This window comes from Nyctereutes procyonoides, unplaced genomic scaffold, assembly GCF_905146905.1.
Source record: "Nyctereutes procyonoides isolate TBG_1078 unplaced genomic scaffold, NYPRO_anot_genome, whole genome shotgun sequence".
NCBI classification, from domain to species: domain Eukaryota; kingdom Metazoa; phylum Chordata; class Mammalia; order Carnivora; family Canidae; genus Nyctereutes; species Nyctereutes procyonoides.
This window is the reverse complement of record NW_026575140.1, coordinates 56,039,789-56,060,511: the sequence shown is the minus strand read 5'-3', so window position 1 is coordinate 56,060,511 and position 20,723 is coordinate 56,039,789. Positions and strand designations below refer to the sequence as shown.

The 20,723-nt window shown below is 54.7% G+C and overlaps 1 protein-coding gene across 3 annotated transcripts in view; it reads right to left on the bottom strand.

The window, feature by feature from the left end:
- Positions 1-5,012: 5,012 nt before the first annotated feature.
- Positions 5,013-20,723, bottom strand: part of PIK3R5 (phosphoinositide-3-kinase regulatory subunit 5) — a 65,743-nt gene continuing 50,032 nt past the window's right edge. The window contains exons 6-19 of one of the 3 annotated variants that reach the window (XM_055307177.1): positions 15,074-15,143; positions 12,221-12,395; positions 11,623-11,776; positions 11,196-11,279; positions 10,023-10,743; positions 9,749-9,911; positions 9,359-9,466; positions 8,784-8,912; positions 8,557-8,650; positions 8,371-8,447; positions 7,625-7,718; positions 7,251-7,333; positions 6,815-6,927; positions 5,013-6,707 (exon numbers count right to left, since the gene is read on the bottom strand). In XM_055307177.1, coding sequence (XP_055163152.1) covers positions 6,560-6,707; positions 6,815-6,927; positions 7,251-7,333; positions 7,625-7,718; positions 8,371-8,447; positions 8,557-8,650; positions 8,784-8,912; positions 9,359-9,466; positions 9,749-9,911; positions 10,023-10,743; positions 11,196-11,279; positions 11,623-11,776; positions 12,221-12,395; positions 15,074-15,143 — 2,213 coding nt within the window. In that variant the 3' untranslated portion in view covers positions 5,013-6,559. The remainder of the gene's footprint in view (positions 6,708-6,814; positions 6,928-7,250; positions 7,334-7,624; positions 7,719-8,370; positions 8,448-8,556; positions 8,651-8,783; positions 8,913-9,358; positions 9,467-9,748; positions 9,912-10,022; positions 10,744-11,195; positions 11,280-11,622; positions 11,777-12,220; positions 12,396-15,073; positions 15,144-20,723) is intronic. The other 2 variants (XM_055307179.1, XM_055307180.1) reach the window with 2 other exon arrangements.

Sequence of the window (20,723 nt, the reverse complement as noted above, 5' to 3'; positions counted from 1 at the left end):
ACAGTCACTGTGTGTTCTCGCAAATACATTCCCACCAGGAATAGGGACTGGCTGGCCAGGCGAGAAGGCTGGGAGGTCAAGAAGGCTGGGGTTGACTAGGGCCTTTGCACAGGTCCCCTCCTCTTGTCTGGGTCTTGGTTTCCTCCTCTGTCACTCAGGGCTTGGAGCACCTGGTTCTGGTTTTGGCCTCAAGACCTGAGCCTGGTTTTGCATAGAGGCCTCTGTTCTAGGAGTGGGGATCCACTACTCCGTTCCCTCCCTCCCCTGCCACTTTCCCCTCTTCAGAGGTCTCCAGGGACCCCCTCAGGCCAGCTCCTGGGCTGGCCATTCATAGAGCGCCTCCTTCATGGCTGCTGTGGAAGGCACAGGCTTGCCTGGAGCCCTGCCAACCCATCCAGACCTCAGCTTCCCCGTCTGCTCCTCCACCCCCATCCCTGGGGGATGTGCCAAGACATCAGCTTCCATTTTAAAGCTGGCAGAGCTCCTCCAGGATTCCATGGCCATGAAGCCTACCCTCCCGGAGAGCTGTGCAAACTCTGCTTTGCTGAGCTTCAATTTCTGATGTGCGTGGCTCGAGGGAGCAGCAGAGCTCAGTGGTTAAGAGCAGGGACTCTGGGACCGGCTTCTCCTTTCTGCTGTCTCTGTGACCTTGGGCAAGTTCCTTAGCTTCTCGGCCTGTTTCTGTTGGGAGGCATAAGCCTGATGACAGCAAGTATATAGAGCACATGGGCAGCACTTGGCAGGTGTACAGTCGGTGCTATCAGGTGTTGGCTAAACTCTCGTTTTGTCCTAGTTTGACGTTCAGAGGAGATTTCCTGATCAGGCTGCAACGACTAGGAGCCTCAGCCTTCCAGCCCTAGATTTCTGAGATCTCCCTGACTGGGCACTGTTTCCTCTCATTCACCCCGTGTGGAGAGGCACATGCGCCCGGGGTGGCCATGCCGCTTTTCCCGGGACGACACACTCAGAGTTGCTGGGGTGTTATGGACCGAGTGTCTGAGTCCAGCCTAAATTCATATGTTGACCCCCCCCCCCACCGCAAGGTGATGGTAATTCAGAGGTTGGCACTTCGGGAAGGCGACTCGGCTTAGATGACGTCATGAGGGTGGAGCCCCCAGTGTCCTAAGAAGAGGAAGAGATGCACCACGTGAAGCCCCAGTGAGAAGGTGGCCATCTGCAAACCAGGAAGTGGGATGTCACCAGACACAGAATCTGCCGGCCCCGTGATCCTGGGTGTGCCAGCCTCCAGATCGTGAGGAATAAATGTCAGTGGTTTAAGCTGTCCACTCTATGGCATTTGTTATGGCAGCCTGAGCAGACCAAGACACGGGGACTGTGGTCTGAGCTGGGACACAGGTGCACCTGCTACAAGGAACAGAGAGAAATAAAGTGGCACAGGTAAGGGCAGTCTGCCACCTGCCTGCTTGTTCCCCCAGAGGGATGAGGAGGACAGCGTCTTCCAGGATGGCCGGCTTCTTTTACCCTGGTTGGACTGGTAGGGTTGGGGAAATAGAGGGATTCAGAGATGGTAAAGGAGGGAGAAGGCCCCACCCACAATCCCTAGAGCCATAGTGTTGAATCCCAGTGCTGGAGGAGGCAGGGGGTAGGAGACAGAGGGGGAGGGGAATCTGAAGCCTTGGGCAGCTACCAGGCAGGTGGGTCCACACACGTCTCTGTGGAGGGGCTGGAAACATTTCAGCTTTGAGCAGACTGAAGGGGATGTAGGTGTTCCCTGCCCCAAGGGTTGTGGGAGAGCTGGTCCCCTGGAGTCAGGCCTTGGATGTCAGGCGGCTGAGGGAAAGGTCTGAGGATGATGACCAACCAGTGAGTTCAGGACCCCAGAGGAAATGCCAAGCTGTTAGAAGAGAACTAATTGATAAATTGGGCATCATTAAAAGTGAGACCATTTGGTCTGAGAAAGGCATCACCGTTAAGAGAATGAAAAGACGAGCCACAGATTGGGAGAAAATATTTGTCAGACACGTATCTGACAGAAGACTGGCATCCAGAACATACAAAGAACTCTTAAAACTCAATAATAAGAAGACAAACAATCCAAATTAAAAAAAGAGTGGGCAAAAGATCTGAAGAGACACCTCATCAAAGAAGATAATCACATGACAAACCCATGAAGAGATGCTAAACACCACAGTCACGAGGAAATTGCAAATTAAAACAGCAATAAGACATCATCACTACACACTCATTAGAATGGATAAAATCCCAAACCATGACACCACCAAAAGCTGATGAGGATGTGAAGCCACAAGGATTCTCATTCATTTGATGAGAATGAAAAAGTACACAACCACTTCGGAAGAGCTTGGCTTTTTTTTTTTTTTTAACTAAATATCCTTATACCATATGATGGGACAATTGTGCTCCTTGGTATTTACTCAAACAAGCTGAAAACATATGTCCACACAAAAACCAGCACATGAATGTTTAGACCAGCTTTATTCGTAATTTCCAGAAACTGGTGTCAACGAAGATGTCCTCAGTCGGTGAGCAAAGAAGCAATCGGGGCACACCAATAAATTAGAATATTATTTAGCAACAAAAGGAAATTAGCTGTGGAGCCCTGAAAACGAAACATAAATACATATTGCTAAGTGGATGAGCCAATCTGAAAAGGCTAGTTACTGTATGGTTCCAACTCTATGATATCCTAAAATATGCATAATTATGGAGGCAGCAAAAAGAACCACTGGCTGTCTGTCTAGTTAAGAAAAGAATAGTCTCCAGGTTGAATATATATTTGCTTATCCAGGAAATCCATTTCCTTCACAAATTGTGTTTCTCAGAAACTTCTCCAACTTATCCAAATTGCCAAATTTATTGGTGAATTTACAATTATCCTTTCATTGTATTTTTAGCGTATGTAGGATCTGTAGAGATGTCCTTTTTTCCAAGCATGATATTGATAATCTGTTCACTAGGGCCTTATCCACTAGTACATTGGTTTTCTAGTTCATAGATTTCTGCTCTTACACTTTTTTCTTCCCTTCTTTAGGATTTAGGCCTTTCTTCTATATTTTTGAGATGAATATACTCCCTTCGATGTCAATCATTTGAAATTTGATATTCCAGTTGTACTTGAGACAATGTGAATCCTGCGGCTGGGCAGTGTTCTATTTCAATGAGATCAAATGCATTAACTGTTGTCAAGATCCTCTATATCTCTATTATTTTTTTGTCTATTTGTCTCTCAGCTACTGAGACAGGTGTAATAAAGTCCTTCATTATGGTTATGGAGACATTAAATCTATCAATTTTTGCTCTGTAGTTTAAAGTTATGTTATTGCATGCATACAGGTTTATGATTGTGATAGGTTTATGTTGGATTGACTCTTTGATCTTTATAAAATGTCCTTTTATTTTTTAAATAAATTTATTTTTTATTGGTGTTCAATTTGCCAACATATAGAATAATACCCAGTGCTCATCCCATCAAGTGCCCCCTTCAGTGCCCGTCACCCAGGCACCCCCACCCCCCGCCCTCCTCCCCTTCCACTACCCCTAGTTCGTTTCCCAGAGTTAGGAGTCTCTCATGTTCTGTCTCCCTTTCTGATATTTCCCACTCATTTTTTCTCCCTTCCCCTTCATTCCCTTTCACTATAAAATGTCCTTTTAAAAAAATGCTTGTTGCCCTAAAATCTTTATCTGATACTAGTGTAATAACAACAGCTTTTTGGGCCAGGTTTGTTACTCTTTGGGTCAGGGTGTTACTCTTTTGATCCTTTTGTTTTCAGACTTTGTGTTCTTATAGCAAAGGTATGTCTCTTGTGAGCAGCATATTTAAAAAAATCATTGGACAATTCTAGATTGAATTTTTTCCAGCACGTTAAAGATGTCATTTCATTGTTTTCTGGCTTCCAATGTTTCTTTCTTTTTTGGCTTCCAATGTTTCTGTTGAGAAGGGAGCTCTCAATTTAATTGTTGATCCTTGGAAGATAAAGTATATGTTTCTTTTGGCTGTCTTTAGGATTTTCTAATTACCTTTTTCTCCCCCAGGAGTCTTACAATGAGAGTTTCTCAGTCCTTCCTTGTTTTTCATGACACTGATTTTCTGGTGGAGTACTAGTCAGGTTATCCTGTAGAATGTCCCACAGTCTGGGTTTGTCTAGTATCTTCCTCATGATCAGACTGGGGCTATGGGATTTGGGGAAGAAGAGCAGAAGTGAAGTCCTCTTCTCATGTGATTTTGTTTTTATCCTGTGTGAGATTTACTAAGTTTATTGAATCTATGGATTGATATGCTGCATCCATTTGGGCCAATGGATTTTAGGCAGAGGAGATACCGTGCCAGTTCCAGGCCCAGGCCCTGGGAGGCATCCCACGTCTCTGCTTACCCCTCTTGTGCTAGCATGCTGACCCAAGGTGCCTGTGAGACCCCCAGGGTAGACCTGAGCCCAACCTGAAGCTTGGAGCCAAGCTGCTCTGGGCCCCACCTGGATAGAGTGATCCCGGGATGTCCTGTAGGTGCATGAGCAAGAGTAAGGGACCACAGTTTCCATCCCCCGGGTGTTAGGCATGTTTTAGTCACTAGCTGGTGATAAGCTAGAGCATCTCATGGTTCCCCCCCTCCTCTATCCCTGGGAGTTAGGCTGGCAGCCCAATGCTGACCTGCTCCTCCCAAGTCACAGGTGTGTTCCAACATCCTTTCTACCTTTACCTGCTCTTCTCCCTGTGAGCGAAGTCTAAGAACATCCCCACATCCAGAGCGCCAGCAATGAGCTCGCTTCCCTTCCTCTCAGCAACATGAGACTTGTGTGGAACAGCATCAGAGAACATTCTAGCACAAATAAATTTTCTATAGAGGGGAAAATCACAAAGAGATAAACAGAACAGTCCCCCAAGAACCTGTTTGCTGCTGCGTGGGAAGCGGTTTATGGGAACTTAAGCAACTAGCAGTTAATTGTCAGATAGCAAAATAACCGTAGGTCAAGAGATACAAGACTAATCAAGTTTTATTTCAAAATAATATTAAATTTTGTTTGTTTATTCTTGGATATCTTGTTTATCATGTAGTAGCACGACCTTCTCACGCAACAAGAAAACCATGGAATGTATCTGGCAGACCGCTCCTCTCTGGAGTCTGGAGCAAGTGCAGATGGCAAGGACCGGGGAGGAACAGCGACACAGGGTAGGAGCTGGCTCCGTTTGCTCCTCTCCAGTAGTGAGTACTCTGGGTTGGGGTTTCAGGGGCTCCTGCAAGCACAGAACCTTTGGAGCCAAGTGAAGCAGGAGGAGTGGAAGGAGGGGCTCTGGGCCGGTTAAGTCATCTTTTTCCATGGCTTCTTTCTCCACCTGTACCGACTGCCCACATCCTGGTCCTCAGCCCTGCCCTCCCCGATATTACCCTATCCCTCATTTGCTTCCAGCTCCCCAACCACTCCAACCTGGCAGCTTTACATTTTTGGCTCTCACATCCTGTCACCCATGTCTCCCAGCCAGGCATGAAGCCCTGGAGGCCGTGTTCTCAACCCACCCCTCTGGGATCTCACCCAGGCACGAGAATGGGTGCCAATGGACTTGTGGGCTGGGAGATTCCATATGCAATGTGCACCAACGTCAGGTGTGACGGGGCCCAACCTGGGTTGAGAAGTCGGTGAGGGCTGGGGGCACTTGTGCCAACCCCCCTCTTACCCTCGCCAAGGCCATTCCTCCTCCAAAGAGTAAAACTGACCACTCCTTGCCCCTCTTAGTCTTGGTCCTGCCTCAAGGGTGAATAAAGAGCATCGGAGAGATGGTGAGAGTATCCCAGCGCCAGGCAGGGGGAGTCGGCGCAGAAGGGCAAGGCCACTGATCTGTACCGAGGGAGCTCCAGCTACCAGCCAGCCACTGGGCCAGGTGCTTTGGAGACAATTTCAACCCCTCAAGGTCTTAGCACTGAGGAAGTAGAGGCTCAGAGAAGCCAAATCACTTCCTTCTGGCTGTTTAGCTAGAAGGTAACTGAGCTGCTGTTGAATCTATGTCTGTCCTGTCTCCCAAAGCTGTCAGATCCAGAAAAGGTCTCCCGAGAGAATGTGTTCTGGGTCCTGACCGTAGACAGGTAAAATATTAGTGCTGTTTTTCAAAGGATCCAGAGAACTTGTGAGAAAAAGAGAGAGAGAGAGAAAGAGAGAGAGACGGAAGGTACTGAAGGTCTGGGAAGAAATTCCCATTATTGATTCTACCACCCGAACCCCAGATACAAAGGGTACCACCAGAGCACCAGAGCCTCAGATCTTTCTAGAAAGGATCCTAGACCACGCCAGTGGTCAAGGCCTTGGGAAGTCAGCTCATCCATCCCTCTCTTGTCTACTGTGAGTAATCTGAGGGGCAGTGTGGTGTCAGCCGCTGTCTCCCTAATGCCTGCGTCTTTCCTAAACAGCCCCAAGGGCCCAGAAACCTCCAGGCCGCTGTCCGCTGCAGGGCCCACAGCAGGACCTGATCCAACAGAGGGCCATCCAGTTCTCCACAGGGAGCGGGACCCTAGTGGCCACCACGTGGGTTGGGGCTCCGAGGAGGCTGCCTGCCGCAGGGCTTCCTGCCCTGGCTGCTGGTGAGGGCCCCCCTAGGGCAGAGCTCCGCTGAAGGTCATGATGGGCAGGCAGAGGAGGGAGCAGAGGTCGGGCGCCTCCTGGGCCGGCAGGTCAGGGGACCTCTGGGGTTGGGGGCGGAGGCTGCTCTTCTCTGGCTTGTAGCAGGGTGAGACCTCACACCTGTGGGGCAGGCAGGAGTGAGGGCAGGTCCCCCCAATCCTGCAGCTCCGTCCGGGGTTCTAGGGAGTGGCACAGAAGCGGGCCCCCTCCCTGGGCCCCCTTCCTACCGGACCACGCTCTGCAGGATCTTCCTCTCATCCTGGTCCAGGCACACGGCAAAGGGGCAGCCGTTGGAGCCGATGATCTGCACTTTGTCCACTTTGATCTGGGACGTGCTAATCTGGAAGCAAGGCCCTGTGGTCAGCCCCGATACCCGCCTCCCCCGCACCCCCTGGCCTCCACCCTCCCTGAGTCTGGAAGACACAAGTGCCCCCAGGAGAAGGCCCCGCGGTGAGGCTCTGGGTCCCCGACACCCAGGGTTCCCTCAAAAGCCATTGCACACAGATACATCCCCCCCGGGCCTGCCTTCCTCCCTGGAGGCCACTGCACCCCGCAGGTGTGCACCCCCACACCGCACCTCTGCTGCCTCCCCTCCCCACCCTGTACATGCACACGTGCCAGGGTCTCCCAAAGCCCTGGCTGCAGGGAGAGGGGCGTCCTTACCTGGTTGAAGCCCTTCTTGGACTTAGGGTTCTGTCTTTTCACCACTTCGGTCAGATTTAGCGTCAGAGCCTCGGTGCTGGAGTCTGAAGTGCCGGGGGGCTCAGCTTGGGGGCAGGGCCCCTCCCCGTGGGCACCTCCCCTGCACCCCACCACCCCTGATCGCCCCCTGTGCCCCTGTGCCCCTGCTCCCTCACCTACACCCCACCGCCCCTGCTCCCCCACCCTTCTGCGCTGCCCCCCTGTGCCCCACCCCAATGCCCACCTGCACCCCCCCCAGCTGCCCATCACTCACCTGCGCCCCCGCCCCTCCCCGCTCACCCTACCTGCGCCCCATTCCCCTATCGCCCACCCACGCCCTGCTCCCCTCAGCTCACCTAGCTCCTCCTGCTTCCGGCAGGCTTTGTTCAGGGTGATGGATGTGCACACCTTCTCCATGTTACTCCAGCGGCTTCGTCCACTGATGGCTCCCTGAAAATGCAGCTGAGCCAGACCCTCTCAGCCAGGGAGGGGGGCCCCAGACCCGCGGGCGGGCGGGCGGGCAACAGGGAGCTGCAGCAGGCAGCACTCCCCGGGGAAGCTCTCACCCATTCAGCAGCATCTGCTAGCTTCTGCTCCAAGAGCCCTCCAACCCCCAGACCCCCATAGGGACCTTGATGACTCCAGGGAGCATGTTAGGTCCCTGGCCTGGCCCACGGTTAGCAGGCCACAGGGGCACTGAGCCCTCTGCTGTGATTGTGGGCACCCCTCCCACCCTCGCCTCATAAACCCTCTTCTGCCCACTTCTGACATGGGTCCCACGTCCCAGGCACCCAGCCAGGCACAGCAGCCCAGCGGACCCTGGGCTCCCCCTCACTCTGCCTCTGGGAACCTCGCCCTTGTCCCGCTCACCCTCAGCCCTGCAGCCAGGCCCTCACTCCATGTGGGAGCTGCTGAGCACATCCAGGTGAGGGGGAGAGAACACTGGGGTTGGAGGGATGCTTTGGAGGTTGAGGGGGAAGAAGGATGTCCACTCCCTCCCCTCTGTCCAGGGGGCCTGCTACCATACATGGGGGGCCGACTCTGGGTGAGGAAGGGTCAGGAGCAGGCCCCTGATGGACACGCACCCCAGCGCCAGTCTCACCTTGCTGTAAATAATCTGTAGTGTTAGAGGGACGGCCTCGCGGTCCCCATCGATGCCCAAACGCTTGCTGCCAGGACCTGCACCACACAGACAGACCTTCACTCCCTGTCATTGCCGGCACCCCCTCCCGGACCCTAGGGCCTTGCCCCCCGGGCCCCGTCTCCCCTGGGCTCAGGCAGCGCGCACCCGAAGCCTTGATGGCACGTGTGGCAGCAGAGTGACCCAGCTCCAGGGAGTGGATGAAGATCTCTGTCATCTTCTCCCCGGTGATGAAAGTCAGCTGCAGAGGGCAAGAGCTGGCATCAGTGGGGGCTTCTGTAGCACGAGGCTGCTGGTCGCGGGGGTCCGGGGAGCGCTGCTGGAGGTGCTGCCCGAAGCAGGGGGGTGGGCTGGGGTGCGGTGGGGGTCCTCACCTCCGTCTGATAGACCTGCAGCAGCACTGGCCGGGCAGCGAAGCGGCAGTAGTAGAGCAGCATGTCCGCCAGGATGGGCAGCTGGGCAGAGGAGCCCTCCAGGGGCCGGGACTCAGCCTTCAGAGACTGCTGAGGGCGGGAGACAGAGCTGAGTCAGAGGGACAGGTGGCCAGCGAGCGAGCAAGGGAAACGATGTGAAGAGACACACACACACACACCCAGAGAAGAGGGAGACAAAGGCAGACACAGCCAGAGAAGGGGTGAAAGCAGGACACAGAATGGTCAGGGGAGGCCCTGTAGCCCAGTCTCCGCAGCGCCCTCACCTGACATCCGGCCCACTGGGGAGGGCCCTGGACGAGCTGGACAAAGCCAGGAGGTGAGGACAGGGAGGGGACTGAACACTCAGGACCGTCCTAATCACTGCCCTCAATTTGGACTCAGTCTTGCTTCTCACCCGCCCTCCCTGCTCCTTCATGGAGGCCTCAAGCTGGATCCCCCAAAACCAGGGTCTTCAGAGAATGCTCTGTGACTGCAGCCTGTGCCCCCCACCTCCCTGCCCTGCAGGGGCTGCTTACTTGGCACAGGACTTCAGGGGGCAGGTGCATGAGGCCTAGTACGTTGCGCTCATACCAGGGGTCGAGCATGCCGAGGTAGTGGGAGATATCATTGGTGCTCTCCAGCTCCTGGGCCAAGGGACAAGAGTCATTCTAGTCCCCAGGGCCCCGGACAGCATCTGCAGCCCCAACCACAGCTCCTCCCCACCCTGAGAGATGCCTGCCAACTTCTAGGTGGTGTCACGTGGCACACTGCCACCCCCAAGTACAGGGCAGGGGCTCTCCTGGGAGCGGGGCTCAAGCAGGGAAAGGCACCCCACAGACACAGACTGCTCTTGGCAACTTCTCACTGGCCCCCTTGGGGTGTCTGAACCCACTCCCACTACATTTGGTCCAGGGCTGGGGACATACCGCAGGGCTAGAGTGCTTTGGGGAGTCCGTGGGGAGCGGGGGCGCCTGGCTTGCAGGAGCAGGGCAGGTGCTGGAGCCAGTCCCATGGCTTCGCTTCATGGGTACGTAGAAAAATTGAAGCTTGAAGAACCGTGTGAGGAGTGGGCGATTGCTCTCCAGCCGCCTGGCAAGAAGAGGGCGAGGACAAGAGAGTGCTGTGGTCCCCGTCAGCAGCCCACAACCTGCCACCCAAGGCTGGGCGTCACCCCTCCCTGCCCCCCAGTCCGGCTCTTACCGCAGCTTGCTGTATGCCCGGGCCACCTTCCCCGAGATGCGATCAGAGCCGAAGACCACAACGCGCAGCGTGGATGCCTTGGGGTCCTCGTCCCCGCTCAGGAAGGGGCGGCGGCGCTGGTGGCGCGAGGCGGGGGCCAGGAGCCAGCTGGGCAGCTGGGCGCTGAGCTTGGGCTGGGGCAGCGAGCGGGAGCGCTGGGCCCGCGCGGGGGGCACTCCCAGGCCGTCCAGGGGGCTGCAGAGGCTCCCCGCCCGCCGCAGGGGCAGGGCTGTGTCCGCACCCCCCTCGGGGCCCCGGGAGTCCCTCCGCAGCACCAGCTGGCTGGTGCTCTTGAAGAGTTTATAGATCCTGTTGAACTTCTGCCCCGGCCTGCGGTGGCCCCAGCGCTCCTGGCTGCCAGGGCTCGCGGGCCACTCGGAGGAGCTCTCCTCGCTGTCCTCCATGTAGCCGCTGTCCACGCCATCCGACAGGCCCGAGACGAACGAGGTCAGCAGCTGGCGGGAGAGGGCGGGCCCTGAAGCCTGGGGTGAGCTGAGGGACAGGGTTGAGTCATGGAAGACCGCCGAGCCGGTGGAGAGCACCGAATCCCTCTGGGCACAGTGCCCATCCGTTTCCAAGTCCTCCTCCTCCTCTTCCTCCTCCTCCTCCTCCTGCTCATCGTCCCCCAGGATCCCTGGCTGGAGCAGCTCCTGTTCCTTGAGCAGGATTTCCTGCAGGATGTCTACAGGGAAGCAACGGGAGGCATAATCTGGATTTTTTTTTTTTTTTTAGATTTTATTTATTTATTCATGAGAGACACAAGGAGAGAGGCAGAGACATAGGCAGAGGGAGAAGCAGGCTCCCTGCGGGAAACTGGATATGGGACTTGATCCCAGGATCACACCCTGGGGTGAAGGCAGACACTCAACCACTGAGCCACCTAGGTGCCCCTGGGTGTCTGGGTCCTTGAAATCCCTCTTGCACACCCTCAGGACAGGCGACAGGCTCAGACAGATCAGCCCAGAGGAGGAGGAGAGGGTGGAAGGAGGGTGAAGTCTAGCCCAGGGCTTGAGCACTGCCCCCTGCTCTGCTTAGAGCTGCCCGGGGAGGGGGGGGTGGCTGCACAGACCCAGGACAGGGAGCTGCCCAGGGGGTGTGGGGTGGGTGCCACTAGGGACCCAGCCAGCTGCTTACCAAAGCTGTCCTGGTTCCAGCTGTAGGTGTGGCACCTGGCGACAGGGATGGGGATGGTGCGGAGCTGGCCAGGTTTGGCAGTGTCTGTACGAACACAGGGACAGGAGATGAGGGCTGGAAGGGTCTCATAGAAGAGACCAGCGCCAGGCACACCGTGGGCCAGCTGAGGCTGAGGGGGGAAGTGGCTGGCCCCCAGCTAGCGCTGTCTTTCCCTGTTCCCACAGGGGTGGCCACCTGATGGAGAGCCAACCCTGCCAGTGTAGGCTGGCTGAAACCGGCCCTCGGGGCTGGTGGGGCATGGGGATGAAGGGAGCCTGGGTCCCCCAAGGGCTGCATGGGGCAGAACTGCTGTTCTGCCTTAGATTGCTCACCTGGGGGCTGGAACAGACCCCGGTGAGGATGCACCCTGCTCTCCCAAGAGCCTTACCTAAGACACCGGGGAAGCCAGCTTTCTCTCCTACTGCCTGCAGCTTGGTCCTGAGCCACTGCCGGGCCTCGGCTGCGTCCCCAATGCCCGAGGCCAGCTCCTGAGCTTCTGCAGTCTCCGTGAAGATGTCCTCAAGCTCGGCCAGGCTCTTGGACTGAAAACCCAGGAGGAGACAGGCTTGCTCCCGAACCCTCGGGCTCCTAGGGTCCCCCCGATGGCCGCAGTGGCCCATCTCTCCCCCTGCCTAGTCACCCACATCCACCCAGAATGGGCCAGGGAGCCAGGCCTCCTCCTGGGGCCCCTCTTCTCAGGAAACAGTCACAAGAGAAAGGCCCAGAGCCAGAGCACTGCTGTGGTAAAGGGGGGTGGGGGTGCTTCAGAGCTCCCCACTACAGCCCAGAGAGGGGAGGACACTGCCCAGGGCCACACAGCTGACCAGTCACATAGCCGGGGCTACAAGTCAGGTCTTCCAGCTTCCCTCTAGAGCTCATTCCTAGGCTACCCTGCACCCGCCACTGCAGCACCAAGATGCAGCCAGAGAGGGACTCAGCTCTGTCTGAAGGGGGTGATGATGAGCCCCAGGGGCCCAAGCACATACCTGCAGCCTGCAGTGCAGCCCTGGCAGGTCACAGTGGGCCCCAAAGGTGGCCTGGAAGGCGTGCAAGAGCAGGGTGGTGTAGGCGCTATGGGGCGAGTGCCCAGGAGTGCTCAGCTTGTTGGCCACCGCGAGGAACTCGGCTTGGACCTCCACTGGATTCAGCAACAGCACGGTGCTGGGGACACAGAGGACAAGCTTTGGGGGTGTGGACAGTGCAGCCATACCCCTAACATCTGGCGCAGGGGCCACAGGGGGCGCAGGGGGCATGGGAATGCAGGGACCCCAGTCCCAAGTGCAAAGCCTATGGTCTCCTCATGAGTATTTTCCAGTCAGCATTTTCAAAGACTTTTTGAAACTGGAACTTCACTGTCACAAAATAAATTGCACCTTCAGTTTCCCATCAGCATATTTCCTACAGGACGTGGGAATGGACGAGAGATGAGCCATGAGGGATGCGTCCTGGGGGAGGTGGCTGGAAGTCAGGTGCTTGTTTCGTAGGGGCGGCTTGTTTCGCTTGCAGCCTGGCCCAGAGGTTTGGTGGGGGGGCAGGTCAGGGCTGCCTGTGAGCCCCAGGCTCCCAGGACACGCCTTTTCTGACCCTTGAAAGCCATCACCCTGGGTCACGCAGGGCCAAGTGTAGAGCGGGTGCCCAGCCCTATCTTCTCCCTGCCACCCTTTACGTTCTGTTTATCATGGAAAATTTCAGATGGACCCAGATGTTAAGAGAATCATGACCCCCCTCACACCCTGCAAGGTGTCGATGGCTCAGTTAACAGTTAACCACACACGACTGTTCTCACTTCGCCCACAGCAGCCCTCAGTTGCTATGTTTTCTCGAAGTGTGTTTGAGACATCACAACATCCCAGCGGTAGAGGCCTCGGGTGAGCTGCTTGAACAGCTCCTGCCCTGTCCCAGGTCCGGCAGAGAAGCACCCTGCAGGTGGCCTTCCCTTCAGCCCCTGCAGAAGGCTGCCCCAGGTCACCAGGTCACCAGGTCGGGGTGCAGGGAGTGGACGAAAGGGCCTGGGCCTGAGTCCCCACACTCTAGGAGGGCAATGAATGCTAATCTCTCCATGTGTCAGAGAAACGGGGGGGCCTGCACGGGGGTCCCTGCCCCAGCCGCTCTCCCTGCCTGGGTGCTTGCTCACAACCTCCACTGACACGTGAGGGGCTCCGCTGTGCAGCGGGATTCGACCAGCAGATGTGCGGCCTCACCTTGCACACTTTCTCTGCACCTGTGTTCCCACCTCCAGACGACCTGAGTGGGACCCTCTCCTCTGTTCCTGCTCCCTCTGCTCCCCCCTCTGTTCCTGCCCCCTCTGCTCACTCCTCTACTCCTGCCCTCTCTTCTTACTCCTCTGCTCCTGCCCCCTCTGCTCACCCTCTGTACCTCAGATCTGACAAATACCTTTCTCGTGGGGCTCCCGTGGAGCTTGAATGCTAGCTACCGTGATGCTTACAGCAATGCCCAGAGCTTGGTACATGCACAGGAACTGATTATTGGTGGGTCAGTGGTGATTAGTTGCCCCCCCCCACCCCTCTCAAAGAGTCGTCCTCACTCACTAACCTCAAGCATTTTTGTACCCTTTCTGCCTCTCTCAAAGTCTGCCACAGGCTTTTTTGTTGGATATGACATCGAAGGAATTTAACAATTGTTTGCTCTAAGTGTGAATTTGCAGTGAATCCCGTTGGGGGGCTGAGGATGGGGTGGGAGGGGGTGGGGAAGGGGGCAGCTGTAGCTTCTGAACTGTTGGAAACCAGGGTCTCTGGACCCCTAGTGTCCAGGTGAGGTGGCCCCATACACTTGGCAGGCTGGGACCCAGAAGTAGGTAACACAATTGATTTGGGTGATCACAACCAGCACTGCCTTTTAAATGAAATAGACTAGGATGGATGGAGCCCATCCTATGGGCATAGGGGTGAGTTTCAATTTCTAAAACTCATTTCAGGGGCACTTGGGAGGCTCAATGGTTGAGTGTCTGCCTTTGGCTTAGGTCATGATCCTGGGATCCAGTCCCACATCGGGCTCCTCGCAGGGAGCCTGCTCCTCCCTCTGCCTGTGTCTCTGCCTCTCAGTCTGTATCTCTCATGATTAAATAAATAAAATCTTTAAAAGAAAAACACTCATTTCAGTTCTGTGTGTGTGTATGTGTGTGTGTGTACAGCAGACTTTCATATAAAATGCTTTGTTTAGGAGCACCTGGCTGGCTTAGTCATGTGTGGAGCATGCCACTCTGGATTTCATGGTCATGAGTTCGAGATTACTTAAAAATAAAATAAAATAAAATAAATAAAATAAAATAAAATAAAATAAAATGCTTTTTTTTTCTTTCTTTTTTTTTTTTTACTGTAGGCCCCCATCAAAAAAAGTTTGGAAAAGGCAAAAAGACATCATAGAAACCTTGTGAGCCTTTGAGTAAAACTGGGCTTTAAATCCTGGCTCAGACACTTATTAGCTGTGTGACCTTCAGGAAGTTATTTGGCCTCTCTGACCTTCAGTCTCCACCACATGAAAAGTGGGGGTGAAGCAAGGTGACATATGCCCAGCATCTGGCATGATCCATGTGGGTGCTTTTTAATGTCTGCTCTGTTTTTTAGTCTCAGAGCCATTTAAAAATAGGAGGAAAGCCCCTCAACCCAGAGAAACAGCACTATGTACAAAAGCATTGTCAGCTAATCCAAGGGGCTCTTGGTCCTCTCGAAGACTATTTGTGGGTGGCTGGGGTGAGGGGTGTGTGTGTGTGTGTGTGTGTGTATGAGTGTGTACGTGTGTGTGTGCAGTGGAGGGGAAGCCAGATGCACAGCTGGGGAGGACAGTGTGGGCGTGGGGAACCCCCCCTCGAGAGTACTCACACGGTAGAGCTGCGGTGACTTCTGATGGGCAGGCCCTGCTCCGCCCTCACCAGTCGCTGGTAGGAGATTCCTGTTGTCAAAAGAAAGGAGAGTTGGTAGGTTTAATCTGTGCCTTCAGCAGATGGCCTGGGGCCTCGCTGTAGCCCCAGGATGAGGCTCAGGAGCTGGGAGGAGGCTCGGGTGCCGGAGGCTCCGCCCAGACCATGGCCAGCCTGCTGCCACCCAGTGGTTTCCTGGCCACCTCAAGAGGCACAGACCCCCCACCCCAACCAAGGGTGTGCGGGGGAGGGGGGGTCCCCCAGCTCAGTCTCCATGGGCCCTCCGTGCCTCTGCCCGGCCTCCCACAGACTCTTAGGGCAGCTGGGCCTCCCTGGTGCTGTGCCTCTCCAGACTGAGCCCTGCCTCTGCCCATGGGGCATCCTCGCCCAACCCTGCCCCAGCTTTTCTCTCCAGCCTCCAAGAAACCAAACCAGCCCAAAGTCTCTGCTTTTCTCCTGCAATGTGGCTCAGGTCTGCGACTGGAACACAGCCTCAACAGTACGGATTCAGCTGTGCGCCCACCGTGGTGTGACTAAACAACAGAGGACTAGCAGCGGGGGCTGGGTCTTGGGGGGCGGGGGCGGGCAGCCTCAAGGAGCTCCTGACAGGGGGCAAAGCCACCCAGGAGAGGGCGTGGGCTGCGAGCGGGAAGGCCACGACCCAGGTCAGAGAGGGCTGTAAAAGGAAAGGCCTTGACTTTTGTCTGGTCAATGGCAACAAATAAATAAAAAGACCAGCTTATACTGTTCTAATTTAGCGTCTAATTGCTTTGATTTGGGGGCTTTTTGTGTGATGTTTCTCTTATGTAATGTCCCATGCTTACAAGTTAATACTAATATCTGTTCCGGTAGGAAAGTCCCTGAAACTGTGAAAGGCTACGGGGACCTGGGACACCATCTGGTGGCCGCTGACATTCATGACAGAAGGAAGCTCCCCTCCTTGCCCCCTCCTGCGAGACCCCCCTCCCCCTGGTGAAATGCTATGCTGCAGACAGGGTCACCCCACCCCCACCCTGCACCCCCAGGCCCCCAGACCTCAGAACACAAAGACAAGCACAGGCCCCTCTTGACTCTTCTGCATACATTCCTTTTACTAGGTACGGAAGTCCAGAGGCCCTGCCCGGACCCGCAGGCCCCTGAGCAATGCCAGCCTTGTTCACCCAGGTCATCTTCTGCCCTTGTTTAAAGGTATGACCAGATGCAGTCACTCTGCGTGGACAGACAGTGTGTGGCAGTCAGCGCCTGTGCCAAGAAGCCCAGCCTTAAGTGTGCGGAAGTCCCAATGTGAGATGAGGCCGTGTTGCTTTTTCAGGGTCTGTGATTCACGTGGGCTCCCGGTGGACAGATGGAGAGCCTCATCTCCATCACACCTGGACACACACCCCTGGATTTCACATGCGGGGGGTTGCTGGGCGGTATGTCCCTGCCCCCATCTCTGGGGTCCTGGGTTCGGGAGGGACTGGGGATGTGGGCCACGTGACGTAGGCACAGCCTTCAGCGTGAGTGCGTGGAGGGAGGAAGGATGAAACAGAAGGCTGGGGTGGGTGTCAGGGGGCAGGGAGATGGGGAGATGGGAAGAGATGTGGCCGTGGCCTGGGCCTGGACAGGAGGCCGGAGGAAACCACTGCACAGAGGGCATTCAGTTCTGTGAATAATCAGGCTGATGGCAAACAGGGACACATGCTACTGGGTACAAGTACAGTGACCCTGTGGAAACACCTGGGAGATGACCCCCAGCTTTGCAGAGCCACGAGGGCGGGGGAAGTGAAGTGACACCTGCCACCCCAGCTCCTTCACAGCCCTGGCCACTGTCGCCCCGACAGGACCAGGCCCGCTCCTCCAGGCCACTATTCCTAGCGGGCAGAGACCTGTGAGCATCCACCCAGAGCCCATCCCCCTTCTTCACCAAAGGGACCCCTCGCACAGGATGATAGGTCATATTTCTCGGCCTCCCTTGCAGGGGTTGGGTGGGGCTTCTGAAGGACTCCTTTCTGCAACCCACTTTCCTCCTGTCTGTTAACAGGAGTGGCACCATGACGGCCAGAGCTCCTGCAGCCATTAGACCACAAAGTGGCATCGAGGACAATGTTTCCTGCTAAGGACAGTGAAGCAGAAAGAAGGGAGAAGGCTGGTCTGGAATGTTCATGCCAACCTTGGACTTCCTTCCAATGGAATTTTTTTTTAATGTAAGAAAAAAAAGCCCTATGGGTTTCCACCAGTTTATGCTGGGGTTTCTGTTATGTGCTGCCAGCATGCTCCTGAATCAGCCCCTGATTTCTGGAACAGCGGCTCCCCGCTCCTTTCCCGACTACATCTCCCCCTGCGGCACTGTGATACGAGAAATACACCTGTGGTCGTAATGTCATCTTTCAGTTCCAGGATCCCATCCAGGGTCCCACTCTGCATGGACTTATTTCTCCTTCGCCTCCTCTGCCTGTAACGCTTCCTCAGTCTGCCCTGGTCTCCTGTGATCCCGACACCAGAGTCCTGATGGGTTATGGCACAATGTCCCTTGATTTGGGGTGTTCCACATTGTGCCAGGAATGGAGTGAGGCAAGAATCTTCGACAAAGATACCAGAGAAGTGACGTTGTGTTGCTCCTCATCACTGTTTCTCAGTCATAAAAATCTCTTTCTTTGACGTTGTGCCATCAAATACGCAAATTTTTAAAACGTTCTCTGTATTTTTTTAAAAGACAGACCACTTTTGGTAAATTATAATGAAGACTGCAAAAGGCAGGGAGTGGATTTCAATTACAATGGTTTCCCCTGCCACCTGCATCCCTCACTTTGGGTTCTTCTCCCAGTGGGACTTGCGGATGGCATCTTAAATAGGGGGTAGTCTATGTAACTGAGCTCTTACCCCATGGGGTCTGCATGAACTCTGGGTAGTTGCTGTCTGGACTGAACCAGGTCTTGGGACCCTCAGTTGGTGCCTGGAAAGCTAGAGAACTGATTGTTGTTTGGGCTGCAGGGGCGAGGGGGTGGATCTATGCACTTGGTGTGAGAGCATTGAGTAAAAGCTTCTACTTGCTAGTCAGTGATGTTTGACTTTTCTTCGAGGGATATGCACATTTGATTCCATCAGAGGCCAAAAAAAACGAAAGTATGAAATGCAAATGTCTATGGTCAGTAATGTCCTAAAAGGAACTGAGGGCCACTAGAGAATATTCAGAATTCACCTGCCACCAGCTGATGGGCAAATGTAACCAAAGCCGGGCTTGCATCTGCTTTGACAGGTCCAAGGGCTAAAGGCACCAAGTGAAAGGAAGAGTGGCAGACAGACTGCCCAGGGCAGAGGGTGCTTACAAAATGCCAGTGGGGACAGCCCCAGGTTTTCCCGACAGGCACAACTGCCAGCCTATTGTCTCTTGGGGGAATAGCTCGGTACAAATGTGACAATACGTTTCTGGAGTCAAAGAATATGGCTCGTGGGGGCTCACACAGACGTCGGCTCAAGAGGGAGAGCTCTTGGCAGCTCTGTGAGCCTGGACAAGCTCACAGGTTCATTCTCTGGAGGATGGGAAGGAATATTACTGAGCACCCGGAGTGAGGGGTGTCCTGAGGACGGATGAGTCGTCAAGGCACGGTGAGCACACGGTAGATGCAAGCATCAGCCTTGGCATCCCCAACAGTGACAGTCCTGCTTGTGACAGGGAGGCTCGGAGAGCTTATGTAACCTGTCCAAGGTCGCTGGCTAGGAAGTGACAAGGCACAGGTCACACAAAGGCCTGTGTTCCCACCCGCTCACGCCCCATGGGCAAGACACATGACACCTGTCTGGGTCTCAGTTTTCTCGGGCGTGGAATGGGAAGACTAATGCCGTTCCCTCTGCTCCAGGGGTCTGAGGTCTGGGGAGAGGCAGTCAGTGTGTGCTTCAGCATCAGCACAGTGACTCCCGGGTGACACCCACTGTCACCCCTCGGGATTACGGGCACATTCTTTGCAGCCAAGTGTTGTGGTCTACACAGCCATGCGGGGGCTTGGAGTCAATACTCAACAAACATTTGGGTTGAACCCAAGAGGGCTGTGGTGGGCAGGAGCCAGTAGCACTGAAGTGACGTTTCCTGCCACCCCCGGACCAGAGGCAGTGGACCACCGTGTTGGGGTGGAGTCAGGAAGAAGGGGGGGGGGGCAAAGGCTTGATAACCTGCCCACTTCCTCTGCCACCCGGCCACATCAAAGGGGGGTAAACTGTTTCACTCATTGCCATGGCAACCGGCGCCCCAGGGCTCCATGGGTGGAAGGCCCAGCTCCCCAGGTCCCTTGTCATCCTCTCCCTGTGACCTTGTCAGGACCTGTCTCTTGGGCTACTGCTGCCCAATCCCAACCACTGCCCCCAGCAATGTGAAATCCTCAGCAGCTGGCCTTAACCTTCACATGGTCCCGAGAGGGAGGCATCATCATACTCCCATTTTACAGATGAGGAAAAAAAAAGAAAAGCTTCTTTGCCAAAGGCCCCACAGCTCTGGGATTTGAGACCACCACAGCCTCATATCAAGTACCAGTAACCATTAAGTGATTCAGCCTCAGTTTCTCCTCCAAGAGCTCATTCCATGGCCTCCATCCCAGCCTCTGCCCCACCCCTGCCTCCCTCAGCAGGAAGAACTGGGGACGGGGGTGGGGGCACTCAGCAATGAGGCAAAAATATTCCCACGGGCCGTAATAAAAGCGCACTGAGGCACCTTCTAGCAAGTCCACTTCAGGATCCCAGAAGGGGGTGATTTAGCTTCATTTACTAGTCGTCACTGATGAGCGCTCAGACTCTATGAACTGCGAGTGAACCCATGGATGTGAGATGACTGGAGGGATTTTTTGGGGTAGAAAAGTGTGCCCCATAGGTTATGGGGTTATCCCCCTCTCTGATATTAACTAACTTCCTGATTTTGCAATTTTACTCTGGCTTACCTGAGAAACTTCTATTGGGTTCTTACACCTGCCTTTAAAGCAGCTCTGCCACCTTGCTGGGTCCCTGATGGGCTCAGTGTCTCTGACAAAGGCTCACATGTTTGTACATATTAGTTTTTTTTTTTTTTTTACATATTAGTTTTTTAAAAAAATATTTAATATAGATATTTTAAATGGATTTATTCTGGAATTTGCTTTCTTCTTCTTTTTTTTAAAGATTATATTTATTCATTCATGAGAGACACAGAGAGAGAGAGAGAGAGGCAGAGACACAGGCAGAGGGAGAAGCAGGCTCCATGCAGGGAGCCCGACGTGGGACTCGATCCTGAGACTCCAGGATCATGCCCTGGGCCGAAGGCAGGAGCTAAACTGCTGAGCCACCCAGGGATCCCATATTAGGGTTTTTTTTGTTTTTTTTTTTTTAACCGTTTGAAAATGACTCTCTGGCCTGAGAAAGAGTCCAGGCTTTCCTATTTCGGTTCTGCTTTCCCTGGAAGAGGAGGAGTCCCTGGCAAGGCAGCCTGGCCGCCACCACCCTCTCCAGATGGGTGTTTGCCTTCTCCTCTGTCACCAGGACATCTGAGCTGTCACACAGTCCCTGGGCAATGTCAAGGGGAAGGTGGTCAGCATTTTGAGGGACTGGGCTTCCCAGGGGTCCTCTGCTCTGCATCTAAGAACCCTCATTCCCTCTCCAGTTCCCACTGC